Here is a 13040-nt window from a genome sequence, read left to right on the forward strand (position 1 = left end):
ACAACATAAACTTGAAAAAAATTATGCTGCCAGTTTCAACCTGTAAACAGAAAGGATTATAAGGTCCTGGACTTAGTCTTCCAGGCGGCAAGTTTTATAAAAAGTCATATATCTGACAGACCACTTCTTTCTCCACCTTCAAAGACATTCTAAAAGCCCATTTCCTAAGCTAAGCACTTAGAAGAGTGCTTCCCATAAACTAAGTCCTTAATGTCATAAAAAAGATAATAACAATAATAATAATAATATATTATGGATAGGGAGCATATCTGCTAATTCTGCTGTGTTGTACTCTCCCAAGCACTCAGTACAGTGTTCTGCAAAAAGTAAGCACTCATCTACCACTGATTGATGGATTGACTTGATAAGCACTATGTACCAGGTCTTGTACTAGCACTGGGGTAGAAATAAGATAATCAGCTCAAACATGGGGTTCGCAGTCTAAGAAGAAGGGATAATGTACTGAAATATACATTTGTACATGTACTGAAAGCACATTTTGCAGATAGGGAACTGAGGACCTGTCATACAGCGACATGTGGCTGAGCCAGGATTAAAACCCCGGTTCTCTGACTCCCATGCACAGGCTCTTTCCATTCGGCCACACTGCTCTTTTAGAAGGCCTTCCCCTATTAATTTCTTTAGGCAGTTGTCCTTTTAGACTATAAGCTTGTTATGGGCAGGGAATGTCACCATTTACTGCGGTAATGTACTCTCCCAAGCTCTTATTAAGCTCAATAAGCACTCAGTAAGTGCTCAATAAATATGACAATGAATGAATTTCTAATCTGCCCCAAACCCACTTCAGCACTTGCACACTATATGAATTCTAAGACAGTCAGCACCCTTGCAGCCTTACATAATTCCTTCTACCCCTAATTTACTTTGACGTCTGTCGTCGCCACAAGATTTTAAGCTCTGTGTACAAAGGAAGATTCATAGTTTCCACGTTCTTTGCACAAAATAGAGCGGGTCTTCACGCTGACCTAGAGAGATGGGATGTGGTTTGGGAAACTCACTTTGTTCATGTGGATCTGCTGCTGGTACTGCTTCTGCTTCTCCAAGAACTGTTGGTGTTGTTGCTGAATGACCAGCTGCGCCAACGTGCTCTGAGGCAAAGGGGCAGACTGGGTTCGGTTTAACGGCCTGTGGCGGGGCAACTTGTGAGCTGTGCGAATGCCGGGTGAGACCCTCTCCTTCGTTGCCAGGGGAGACTGAGGATGGAGGGGAACACCACCTGGAAGACAACAGCGTGTCACTCAGTAAACCAGAACTGGTGGATCGGACAGGAAAGACAGAAGACGGGTGGGGCAATGGCTGGTTTAGGAGAGAGTGGCTATGTGTGGGTCAACACGCCTCACACAGACCACCATTAGCGACAGGGATCAGAATTTGATGTGTTTGTAAACTGTAGTTCAGAGGAAAGAATATGATCACTCTTGCCCAAAAAAGCCAGTCAACAAAATGCTCCAACTACTCTAGACTGTAAGCTCATTGTGCGCAGTGAATGTGTCCGTTGATTGTTGATATTGGACTCTCCCAAGTACTTAGTACAGTGCTTTGCACAAAGTAAGCACTCAAGAAATATGATTTAATGAATAAACACTGTAAATCTCTACTCATGTGTCCTCTAGACTGGAAGCTCCTTATGGGCAGGAAAGGCATCTGCTAGTTTTGTTGTACTGTTCTCGTCCAAGCAGTTAGTATAGTGCTCCACGCATAGCAAGAGCTCAATAAATAGGATCGATTGATCGATCGACTGTCACAGGAGCTGGTCATCACCGAGTTGGACAGACAAAACCCAAACACTACCACGCCGTTGCTCGGTTACCTGACACAAGAAGCTTTTGCTGCCTCATTTGCTCTTTAAGCAACAAGTGCTGCAGGAGAGCCTGGTGGCTGCTATTGGGTTTTCCCTCCAAAGCAGCATGGGAGTGGCCAGTGGAAGCTGAGGTCCCTCCACCATACTGCCCCGGAAGGGTCACTCCTTGCCTCAATGTCTGGGACTCGCTCTTCTGTTTCTCTTTGAGTGTAGAGGAGGCCTGTTTCAAGAAATAACAGAGATGCTTAATCCCCCTTCATCCACCTGGTTCAGTTGATGTAAGCAGAATAAGATAATAATAATACTAATAATTATGGTATTTGTAAAGTGCTTACTATGTTCTGAGCACTATTCTTAGCACTGGGGTAGATACAGGGCAATCAGATTGTCCCATGTGGGGCTCACATTTTTTAATCCCCATTTTACAGATGAGGTAACTGAAGCACAGAGAAGTTAAGTGACTTGCCCAAGGTCACACAGCAGACAAGTGGCAGAGTCAGGATTAGAACCCACGACTTCTGACTCCCAGTCCCGTGCTCTTTCCACTAAGCCACGCTGCTTCTAAGATCAGTTTGGGATGTTGTCATTTTCCAAAACAGTACGTGTAGCTTAATGTAAAGAGCAAGGGTCTGGCAGTCAGAGAATCTGGGTTCTAATACTGGCTCTGCGAAGTATGGCAAGCAACAACATCTTTGTGCCTCAGTTTCTCTCATCTGTAAAAATTGGGATTCAATACCTTTTCTCTCTCCAATTTAGACTGAATCCTGTGTGCGATATTGATTGTGTCCAACCTGATTATCTTTTATGTACCCCAGGGCTTGGGGTAAAGAGCTTGGCCCAAAGTAAGTACTTAAATACCTGAATTTTAATTATTAACTAAACCTATCTCTGTTGAGGGAAAACAGACAAGAGCATGTTCCTTAAACTTAACTGAATGAAAGGATTAGAGCCACTTAGAAAAATTCCATTCTAGGTGTCAGGGTATTGAGTTCAAAGTCAAAAGGTTATTTTTTGAATATGCTTTGTACACTTTGGAAGAATGACAGCTACTGACCAAAGAAATGATAACGCTCAACTCTGATGGCGATTTAGAACTTTTAAACTCTTTGAAAAATTTTTAAAAATGTTTTCAATATCTGGACTTAATTTTAAAACTAATTAAATACATTATTCCAGAGAGGCAAAAAAGCAGGAAGCGTGTGAACACAGCACTTATTTGTGCTCAGCCTGAGCCCACTATGTTGCTCAAGAGTTAGAATTTTCACAGATGACAGCTCATTGAAATCTCTGATTTTTCAAATAGTAGGTTGATTAATCAAAATCCATTTCTAAATTTTTTGTTTGTTTTTTTTACATCTTAGGTGTGGTTTGATAGCATGATTAGGACATGCCAGATACAGTGATAACATGTGGTAAAACTGAATTAAAAAAAAGATATTAGTCTAATTTTCATTGAGACTACGGCTCCAGATTCTGAATATTGATTGGTTTCCAGGTTTCTTGTTCAGTGAATTTGCCTTTCACTGAAATTATAAATCTAATAAAATATTGTAGTGAAGTTTAAAAACCAAAGGAAGATATTAGTAACAGTTGAGCATTTTATTAAGCATTTTCAAAAATGTGGGTCAAATTATGTCAACATATAAACATAGCGAATAATGCAACACTTTGTATTTGAATAGTACCATTATTACCCATTGCTCACATCATTTCACATATCATAGTTAAAATCTGTGAGAGAGCAAAGTGCTGAAATATGGTTACCATTTTACAGAGTTAGGGATAAATGGGAATTAAAATGAATTAGCCACTTAGGGATTCCACACCCTGGCCCCTTGAAACCCTGTACAAAATTCTGAGGAATCAGCTCTGTCCTCCACACAGGGTGAATGATTTTGAGGTACAATTCCCGCCACTCCACAGAGCTGAACGATTGCGAAGAGCAAGTCCCTCCCCTCCGCAAAAGTGAGTAGTGAATGCAGCAGACTTGTTTTCAGTGTAGAGATCTGTTAGGGACTCAGATCTATTGGACTTGGGATAGTGGAAATAAGGAAAATGGGCCAATTTATGTGAAACTATTAGTTTCTGTGAGTGTTTCCCATTCCCTATCCTCACCTCTCCAGGGCTGAAAATTCTGTGTGAGCAGAGACTATATCAATTACATTTCTTTTGCATATTCCTAATTGCCAGGTAAAATGCTAAGTACAAAGTAAATACTCAGCATGTAGGTAGTATTAAAAGTACTAATAATTCTTATTATAAGTATAATAATAATAGTGAAATGTTTGATTTATGGCATACTCCATCATAGCACTGCTCAGTGGAAAGAATCTGGGCTTGAGGGTCAGAGGTCATGGATTCGAATTCCAGCTCTGCTGCTTACCAATTGTGTGACTTTGGGCAAGTCCCTTAACTTCTCTGTGCCTCAGTTACCTCATCTGCAAATTGGGGATTAAGAACTGTGAGCCCCACATGGGACAACCTGTTCACCTTGCAACCCCCCAGCGCTTAGAACAGTGCTTTGCACATAGCAAGCATTTAACAAATACCACCATTATTATTATCAGCCTCCTTCCTGATAGGATGATATGAATGTCACGTACATCCCTGCTAAAGATTTCAAAATTCACATGTATTTGATTCCTCTCCCCAGAGTGAAGGAAGATCTAGTCAAACTACACTACAAACTACACTACTCCACTGATTATAATAACTTGCATTGTCTTTTAAAAATGAAGTGTCCTATGTTTTTCTTTATTATTTTTAAGAAGGTTTGTTCATTGGTAAAACAAAATACATCCCAAATATGCCAGTGACCACAATAAAGGTTTGTGTGGAGTGCCTTAAAGAATCAAAATTCTTTCATAATACATGTCACAAGGAGTTTGTACAAAATGTATGAATATGTCAGTCATCAAGAAAGGCATTTTAAAAGAAAGGAATGATTAATCATAAATGGTATATTTTGGAAAATTCCCCACTATTACTTAGGCTCAGTTTCATTCTCTAATTCTCTTAACAAGAAACATTTGCTTACAAATGTTTGATGCAAGGTTTCCAGGGAACTTATTTAGGGCTTTCAATTTTTTTTTGCTTTTCAACTTTTTTTTGTTTTACTGTTACTTAGAAACTCATGTATTGTAGTTCTGTAGTTTTTTGTAGGCAGAGAATGTGCCAATTTATTCTGTACTTCCCAGGAGACCAAGTACACTACCCCTAACAAAATGGATGCTCAATAAATGTTATTACTACTACTACGGACCAGTTTTACTTTAGAAGAATATGAGGTGTTCAGCTATAATGTAGTTTGTGTAAATATTTCCCCATGGTGAAACTAGGATGAGGTACAAGACAGAATGTAAAGCTGTAACACCCGAAACAATATTATGTTCAAACTCTGAAAATCAAAGTACAAAAATATTTCTTTTCTAAATTTTATCAGCTACTTTAAAGTACTATCTGCTAATCACCTGGGTCATACTTTTTGTTTTCAGTTCTTAAATCTACCTCACTCCTGAATGAATTCAAATACACCCTATTTTATATATTAACTTTTAAAAGGCATTTAAAATGTTACATGTAAGTTCCTAGTGGCAGACTTGTCCTAATAATATTAATAATAATTGTGGTATTCATAAAGCACTCACTCTGTGCCAAGCACTGAACTGAGCCCTGGGGTAGATACAAGATAATAGGGTCCCAAAGAGGGTTCACAGACTAAGTAGGAGGGAGAACGGGCATTGGATCCCCACTTTTCATACAAAGGAAGTGAGAGGAAGAGAAATTAAGTGACTCGCCTAAGGTTACACAGCAGGCCAGCAGAAGAGCAGGGATCAGAATCCAGGTCCTATGACTCCTAAACCTATGCTCATTCCACTTGGCCCCACTGCCTCACAACTGCTTCTTGTCTTTGGGTTCAAAGTTGACCCTCCCAGCAGCAGTAAGACTGTTTGCATGAATGTGAGTGTCATGGTTGAGCACAACTCAGTTTAACACTGCCCAAATGTTCAGAGGGGAAAGATGTGTAACTGTAGTATTTGTTAAGTGTTTCTTATGTGTCAACCATTGTTCTAAGCACTAGGGTAGATACAAGATAATTGTTGGACATAGTCCCTTTTCCACATGGGGCTCACAGTCTAACTAGAAAGGAGAACAGACTAATTGAACCCCCGTTTTATACATGAGGAAACTGAGACATAGAGAAATACATAGCAGTGTGGCCTAGTGGAAACAGCACAGGTGTGGAAGTCAGAGGATGAGAGTTCTTATCCCAGCACTGCCACATGTCTGCTGTGGGACCTTGGGCAAATCACTTAACTTCTCGTTGTCTCAATTCCCTCATCTGTAACAAATGGGGATTAAATGCGTCCAACTTAAACGTGTCCAACCTGATTAGGTTGTATCTACTCCAGTGCTTAGAATGGTGCTTGGCACGTAGTAAGCACTTACTAAGTACCATAATTTTTATTAAGTGACTTGCTCAAGGTCACGCAGCAGGCAATTGACACAGAAGGGATTAGAACACAGGAACTGTGACTCCCAGGTCCGTGTTCCTTTCATTACATCTTGCGTCTCCTCAGATATCAACACCAGTGCTGTGATACTTCCAACCTGAACCAGTCTCTGTGGTCTACGTGACATCATACTTTCTGGGTGATGAATTCTCAACACTGTGCAGTGTTCCATTCAGAGAGGATATGGACTAAAAAACTTGGGTGGAAAAAGTTAAAGACACACTGTTCCATACCAGGAAAGAAAATAGGAATGGGAGATCTCTGATTTCTCCAAGTCCCCTTTTCTGGGTCATGCAAATTTAAGAGAAATTTCTTACCACCCTCCTTTTAAACTGGATCCCATTCTGTTTGACAATATTTTGGAAATTGGAAGTGTGAGTCTCTCTCAACAATAGCATACAGTCAGATTCAAAATAAGTCCAAACCACTGATGTGGTCTGCCTGGAAAATATTTTAATACTGTATCCAGTTGCAAAAATTTATAGCCTCTGTCTGCTTCTTAATGGGATTACCTGTCTTCAACCTGTTGGCTGGTGAATGTAAGGGCAATTTGCTCCTTTCACTTTTGTCACAATTCAGTAAGAGTGGATTCAAATAGTTCAGACCAGACATTGCAGGTAAAGAGTTTTTCAAGAAATTCACAACCTCCTTCCCTGGGACTTACAAGCAGATGTATGCTTGAGAAGTGTGGTTTGCTTATGTTACACTTACCCTGAGTAGATTTGGGTTTAAACCAGATTTGACGTCTTAAAAATTAGCTTCTGGAAATATTCTGGATCCCATGCAGAAGAGACCATTTTCGCCAGAATGAGGAAAGACTGTTTTTCATCCCATGGGACTTTTCTAAAGCCTTGGGATTATGAAATTGAGTTCAGAACTGAATCACTTTAGAAGCAGGATGACCTAGCAGATAGAGCATGGGTCTGGGAGTCAGAAGGACCTGGGTTCCAGTTTTGCTCCACTACCTGTCTGCCATGAGACCTGGGGCAAGTCAAAACTTCTCCGGGCCTCAGTTACCTCATCTGTAAAATGGGGGTTATGACTGTGAACCCCATGTGGGATACGGATTGTGTTCAACCTGACTAACTTGTATCTACCCTGGTACCTGGCACACAGTAAAAGTTTAACAAATACTGTTTAAAAAAACAAAACCAAAATCAACCCTCAACATGGAGAATAACTTATTCGCAGCTTCCACATGTATATATCCCCCCAGATAATGTCCCCTATAGAAATACCCACTGCTAGATGACTTACATTGAGCTGGGAGGGGACTGCAGGAAGTCCCAAAGTAATATTAGGCAAAGAAGGGGAGGTGTATAGGCTCAGCAGGTTCATGGATTCTTCATGAATCAGAATACGCTGTTGTGAAATCATTGGCTGTAATAGAATTTTTCATATGTTAAAAAAATCAACAGTAAATGGGGACCCTTCTATATCCTTGCTGTGCAAACATACTAAAATTCATTTAGAGTTCCTATCTTGAAGTCTCACAACTTTGGGAAACCAAGATTAATGCCTTTTTTTGGTTCTGAAAATTCTGCCTAGAAAGACCTCAGCGTGGCTCAGTGGAAAGAGTACGGGCTTTGGAGTCAGGGCTCATGAGTTCAAATCCCAGCTCTGCCACTTGTCGGCTGTGTGACTGTGGGCAAGTCACTTAACTTCTCTGTGCCTCAGTTCCCTCATCTGTAAAATGGGGATTAAGACTGTGAGCCCCACGTGGGACAACCTGATTCCCCTGTGTCTACCCCAGCGCTTAGAACAGTGCTCGGCACATAGTAAGCGCTTAACAAATACCAACATTATTAAAGACCTCAATCTTCTATAGCTTTGGGATCATGGAGTTCAATCTAGATGCACATTGAACCCAAATTCCAAAAGGCTCCTAAACTTGGAATGTGTTCCCCGGCACCCCCACCAAGCTGCAACAGTAACCATTCTCGAGAGCTAAACCACGATTTATAGAGAGAAGTAACACAAAAACATGATCAGAGTAATGAATGCAACTAAAGTAACTGTGTACATCACCTTATTCTCAAAAATGGAATAATCAACTTGTGGAGGCAGTCCTTTAGCTTCTCTCTCTCTCTCTCTTTCTCTCTCTCTCTGGTTAGAGATACAAATAAACATATCTATATACTGTCCTTTGTATTAGAAGATACCAATAACAACTTCACCTATGAGTAGCATTTGTGGCGGAAGGCCAATGAAGGCCCTACAGACTCGGAAACATTATACACATAAAAAGGCTGTCCCCCATTATGTTGTCATGCTTTTTCTTTTACCTTCCAGACTTTCATCTCAGTTTCACTGCTTCGATTGCAGTTCAATTTCTGCTTTCGGGATAGTAACCCCTAACACTATTGTATTAGCTCAGCTTTTTTAGGCTCCTCAGAGTTTTGTTCACTAAGCGGTGTGGCCTAGGGAAAAAAAAGCATGAACCTGGGAGTCGGAGGATGTGGATTCTAATTCCAACTCTGCAACTCACCTGCTGTGAGACACTGGGCAATTCACTGTGCTGCTGGTTTCCTCTACTGTAAAATGGGGATTCAATATCTGTTCTCCTTCCTACTTAGACGATGAGCCTCAGGAGGGACAGGGATCGGGTCTGATGAAATGAGCTTGCATCTACCTCAGTGCATGGCACATACTATCTGCTTAACAAAAATTATTATTAATAATAATAATACTATGGGATTAGCTTTAAAGGAAGGGTGAAGCTAATTCTAACAGAACTGAAAATCATTTTCAAACACTAGAAACCATACCAATCTTAACTCACTTCATAAGCATTTATAAATTGAGTACTTAGTACAGTGCTCTGCACACAGTAATCGCTCAATAAATACCATCAGCTGATTGATAAAACAGACTGGACTTTCACTGTGTCATTTTTAAATATCGCTCAGATGGAAACCAAAGAAACTGACATAAAGTTCACAACTCCCTCTACCACTATAGCTGCTTTCGAAAGCAATGCCGTGAATGTTACTGTTTCTCGGGGCTTGTTGCAACAAGAATCTTTTTGAAACCACCAGTTGAAGTTGTGTTTTTCCACATGCGGCCTAGTATGGTTCCTTGAATTACATTTTCTGTTTAACTCTTGCTTCCCTCTTAGAAATTTTACACAATAAGAGTTACAAAGGTCTTATTAGACATAGGAACTCTGGCAGGATATGGTCCCCAAGGGAACAACATCTCTGAAAAAGAATACCCCATGTAACAGTAAGACACAGTGACTGCTTTCTTCCCAAACAAAAAGCATATGGGACTCCAATAATAGACCACCTCCAAGAGGGATACTGCACACACGGGCTTTGGCTAAAGTAAATATAATAACTTGTCAAGCATGTTGTGGGGAGCTGTAGATTTTCTCCTGAACAAACCTGGGATATCAATTAACTGGGAAAAAATCTCTTGTGCTAATACGACGCAACTTCAGACTGTCACCCAAGAGTGATGCGGCACAAAAACACAGGATGTTATTCCAAAACATAACCTTGCCCATACAGTTTGTTTGGAGATGAGACCCATCCTAGAGACAATAACAGCAGAAGACTTGATATGTAATTTTCTCTTGGTACCTTGGGAACCTTAAAGGATATTGGGGTTAAAAAAAAAAATGAGGGCAGCTTTCTGGAACACAATGTCTAAAAATAAAATAATCCAGTTTTACTCACATTCTACATAATTATTAATTTTTTTTGGTCCCAGCAGCTCTATGGTGAATTGGTGTTCTTTTACCACTTGCATTCGTTCATTAGATCATATTTATTGAGCACTTACTGTTTGCAAAGCACTGTACTAAGCATTTGGGAGAGTACAATAATGATTATGGTATTTGTTAAGTGCTTACTATGTGCCTAGCACAGTTCTAAGCAGTGGAGTAGATTCAAGGTAATCAGGTTGTCCCACGTGAGGCTCACAGGCTTAATCCTCATTTTACAGATGAGGTAACAGAGAAGTTAAGTGGCTTGCCCAAGGTCACACAGCAGACGAGCGGCAGAGTGGGGATTAGAACCCACATCCTCTGGCTCCCAAGCCCAGACTCTTTCCAATGAGCCACTCTGCTTCTCTACAACAACTAACACATTCCCTGCCCACAAACTGTGGGTGGCTTGAGCACGCTAAAGCAATTTAAAGTATAATCACAAGACCCTTTTGAGGGGATTACCATTTTGAGGGAACATCTATCTGCCTTTCTTCAGTGACAGTGAAATGTGGGCGTGGAAACAAAGCCCACCATAACCAACTACCCTTGTCCTGTAATTCATTCATATTCACATCATTCTGGGTGCTGCAACTATTACAACTCTTTTTAACGACACAAAAAGACCTCAGAATTATACATTTCAGATAAAAACCTGGTATTGGCCAAGGACAGTTCCTGCTATAATGCTAATTTCCTAGCTCCAACCCGGGAAATCGTCAGCTGGTTTGGTGGTAGATGGGGCTAGGGCATCACATGAGAAGCAGTGTGATTACAAAAAGCAGAGTGGCTTAGTTGATAGAGCACAGGCCTGGGAGTCAGAAGGTCATGGGTTCTAATCCTGGCTCCACCACTAGTCTGCTGTGTGACCTTGAGCAAGACACTTTGCTTTATCATCTGTAAGATGGGGATTGAGACTGTGAGCCCCACAAGGGACAGGGACCGAGTCCAACCCGATTTGCTTGTATCCACCCCAGCGCTTAGTACAGTGCCTGACATGTAGTAAGTGCTTAAAAATACCACTATTATTATTATCATCATTATTATTAAAGCCACCCCTCTTAACTGATCCTTTTCTGTAAACTCATTGCAGGATGGGAATGTGTCTACCAAATCTGTTTTTTTTTTGTACTCTCCCAAGTGCTTAGTACAGGGCTCTGCACATAGTAAGCTCTCAATAAATATGCCTGATTGATGATTGATCTAGCATTCTTTTGTGGGTGACTAGAGAAGCAGCATGGCCTAGTGGTAAGAGCACGGGCTTGGGAATCAGAGGACGTGGGTTCTAATCCCAGCTCGCCACTTGTCTGCTGTGAGTTTGGGCAAGTCACCTAACTTCTCTGTGCCTCAGTTAATTCATCTGCAATGGGGATTAAGATTGTGAGCCCCAGTAGGACCACCTAATTACTTTGTATCTACCCCAGCGCTTAGAGCAGTGCTCGGTACATAGTAAGCGCTTAACAAATACTATAATTATTATAGTATCACATTAATCACCTCCTCCAGTAAAAAAAAAGGTATGGAAAGATGGTTCTGTGTATTCCTACACTGAAAAATCCTACCTCTTCTCACCATCACACAACCTGGCATCTGTTGCAGATCCCAATTTATATGAATTTACTTTCCATCCTCTCCCACATTTTAATCTATTCTCATACTCATTGTTCCTTCTCTTTCAAGTAGTCAAGAAGCCAGTTGGCATAGCTTTGGCTCTTGGATAGTGATTCATACTCATATTTTCATCTTGTTTGCCATTTCAGTATACATTTTAAGGTTTAAATATGATCTGTCATGGTTTTGGCCAGAGCTGCTTTGGGTATATTGAGATGCTTGTGATGGCCCAACTATGTAACACTGTGGTCTAAAGAAGAGTATCTCAAAAGTAAATAGCACAATCTCCACATGAGAAAGCTGTTAAGTGCTGTAAGTTTAGCTCCGGAAAGTGGCAAGAGATCAGTTTCAATTACAATCCTCAAAATAACTCTCTAAAAATATACCAAACACAAACTCATGCCTAATCCTTTCTCCTCAGGGTAAGATATTCACAAAGAATGACATTTGAAAGGTATGGACCAAACCTAGAGAATAACCTACTAGGGGAAAAGAAAACTCAGTAATAAACCTTATCTCCAGTACAGATTTGCTCTAGTAGAATTAACCCAGAAAGGGAAGCCAAGATGCCCTGGGCTTTGGTTTCTGTCTTCTTGTTTGGTCACGAGTAAGTGACACTACCACCTAGCCCTATTTTCCCCAAACGTGAAATGAGAATAACAGAAGCGGTGAGATATTTAATATTTAGCTACTGCTTTTGTGGCGCATAACCTGGCTTGCTACATGCCTGTGAAATACAGCTGACTTCACATAATAAGCCGGAGAGCTTTTCCTAAAGAAAATGAGAAACACTAGACAACGTATGGAAGCGGCTTGGCATAATGGAAGGAGCATGGACCTGGGAGTCAGAGGTCCTGGATTCTAATCCTGGCTCCGGCACTTATCTGCTGTTACTTAACTTGTTCCTGCTTCAATTATCTCATCTGTAAAATGGGAATTAAATACCTGTTCTCCCTCCTATTTACAGGGTGAGGTCCACATTGGGAAGGGACTATTTCTATCCTGAGAATATCTTGCACGCACCCTGGTGCTTAATAGCTTGGCATATAGTATGCGCTTAAGAAGTACAAAAATAAAAATGTATGATGATCTGAAACTTTTCAAGCTCACCACTTTCCAACTTCTTTGAGGGGGAAAAAAAGGTGGGGAGAGAAAGGGGCGTAATTGGTAAGAAGACTGAACTCCAGTTGGCAGGATTTACTAAACCATATTCCATTAAAGATATTTCTTACGGTACTGACTCATGTTATTCCTGGTAAATGATTCCTCTGTCATAGCAACCTCATTTCCCCCAGAGAAAAAAGTGTTTTATTTGCTGCCATCTAAACTGCGGCTTCCACCCACTCAGAAGTGAACATAACACTTACTGCAAATGTCACAACAA

At 40.7% G+C, this 13040-nt stretch overlaps 1 protein-coding gene across 6 annotated transcripts in view; it reads right to left on the reverse strand.

Moving 5' to 3' along the window:
- Positions 1-13040, reverse strand: part of HDAC9 (histone deacetylase 9) — a 170412-nt gene that overhangs the window by 21584 nt on the left and 135788 nt on the right. For 4 of the 6 annotated variants that reach the window (XM_039912868.1, XM_016228385.3, XM_029070922.2 and 1 more), the window contains exons 9-12: positions 8365-8442; positions 7594-7716; positions 1832-2042; positions 1020-1237 (exon numbers count right to left, since the gene is read on the reverse strand). In XM_039912868.1, the coding sequence (XP_039768802.1) occupies positions 1020-1237; positions 1832-2042; positions 7594-7716; positions 8365-8442 (630 nt within the window). The remainder of the gene's footprint in view (positions 1-1019; positions 1238-1831; positions 2043-7593; positions 7717-8364; positions 8443-13040) is intronic. The other 2 variants (XM_039912869.1, XM_029070926.2) reach the window with 1 other exon arrangement.

This window comes from Ornithorhynchus anatinus, chromosome 8 (assembly GCF_004115215.2).
Source record: "Ornithorhynchus anatinus isolate Pmale09 chromosome 8, mOrnAna1.pri.v4, whole genome shotgun sequence".
In the NCBI taxonomy this organism is placed as follows: domain Eukaryota; kingdom Metazoa; phylum Chordata; class Mammalia; order Monotremata; family Ornithorhynchidae; genus Ornithorhynchus; species Ornithorhynchus anatinus.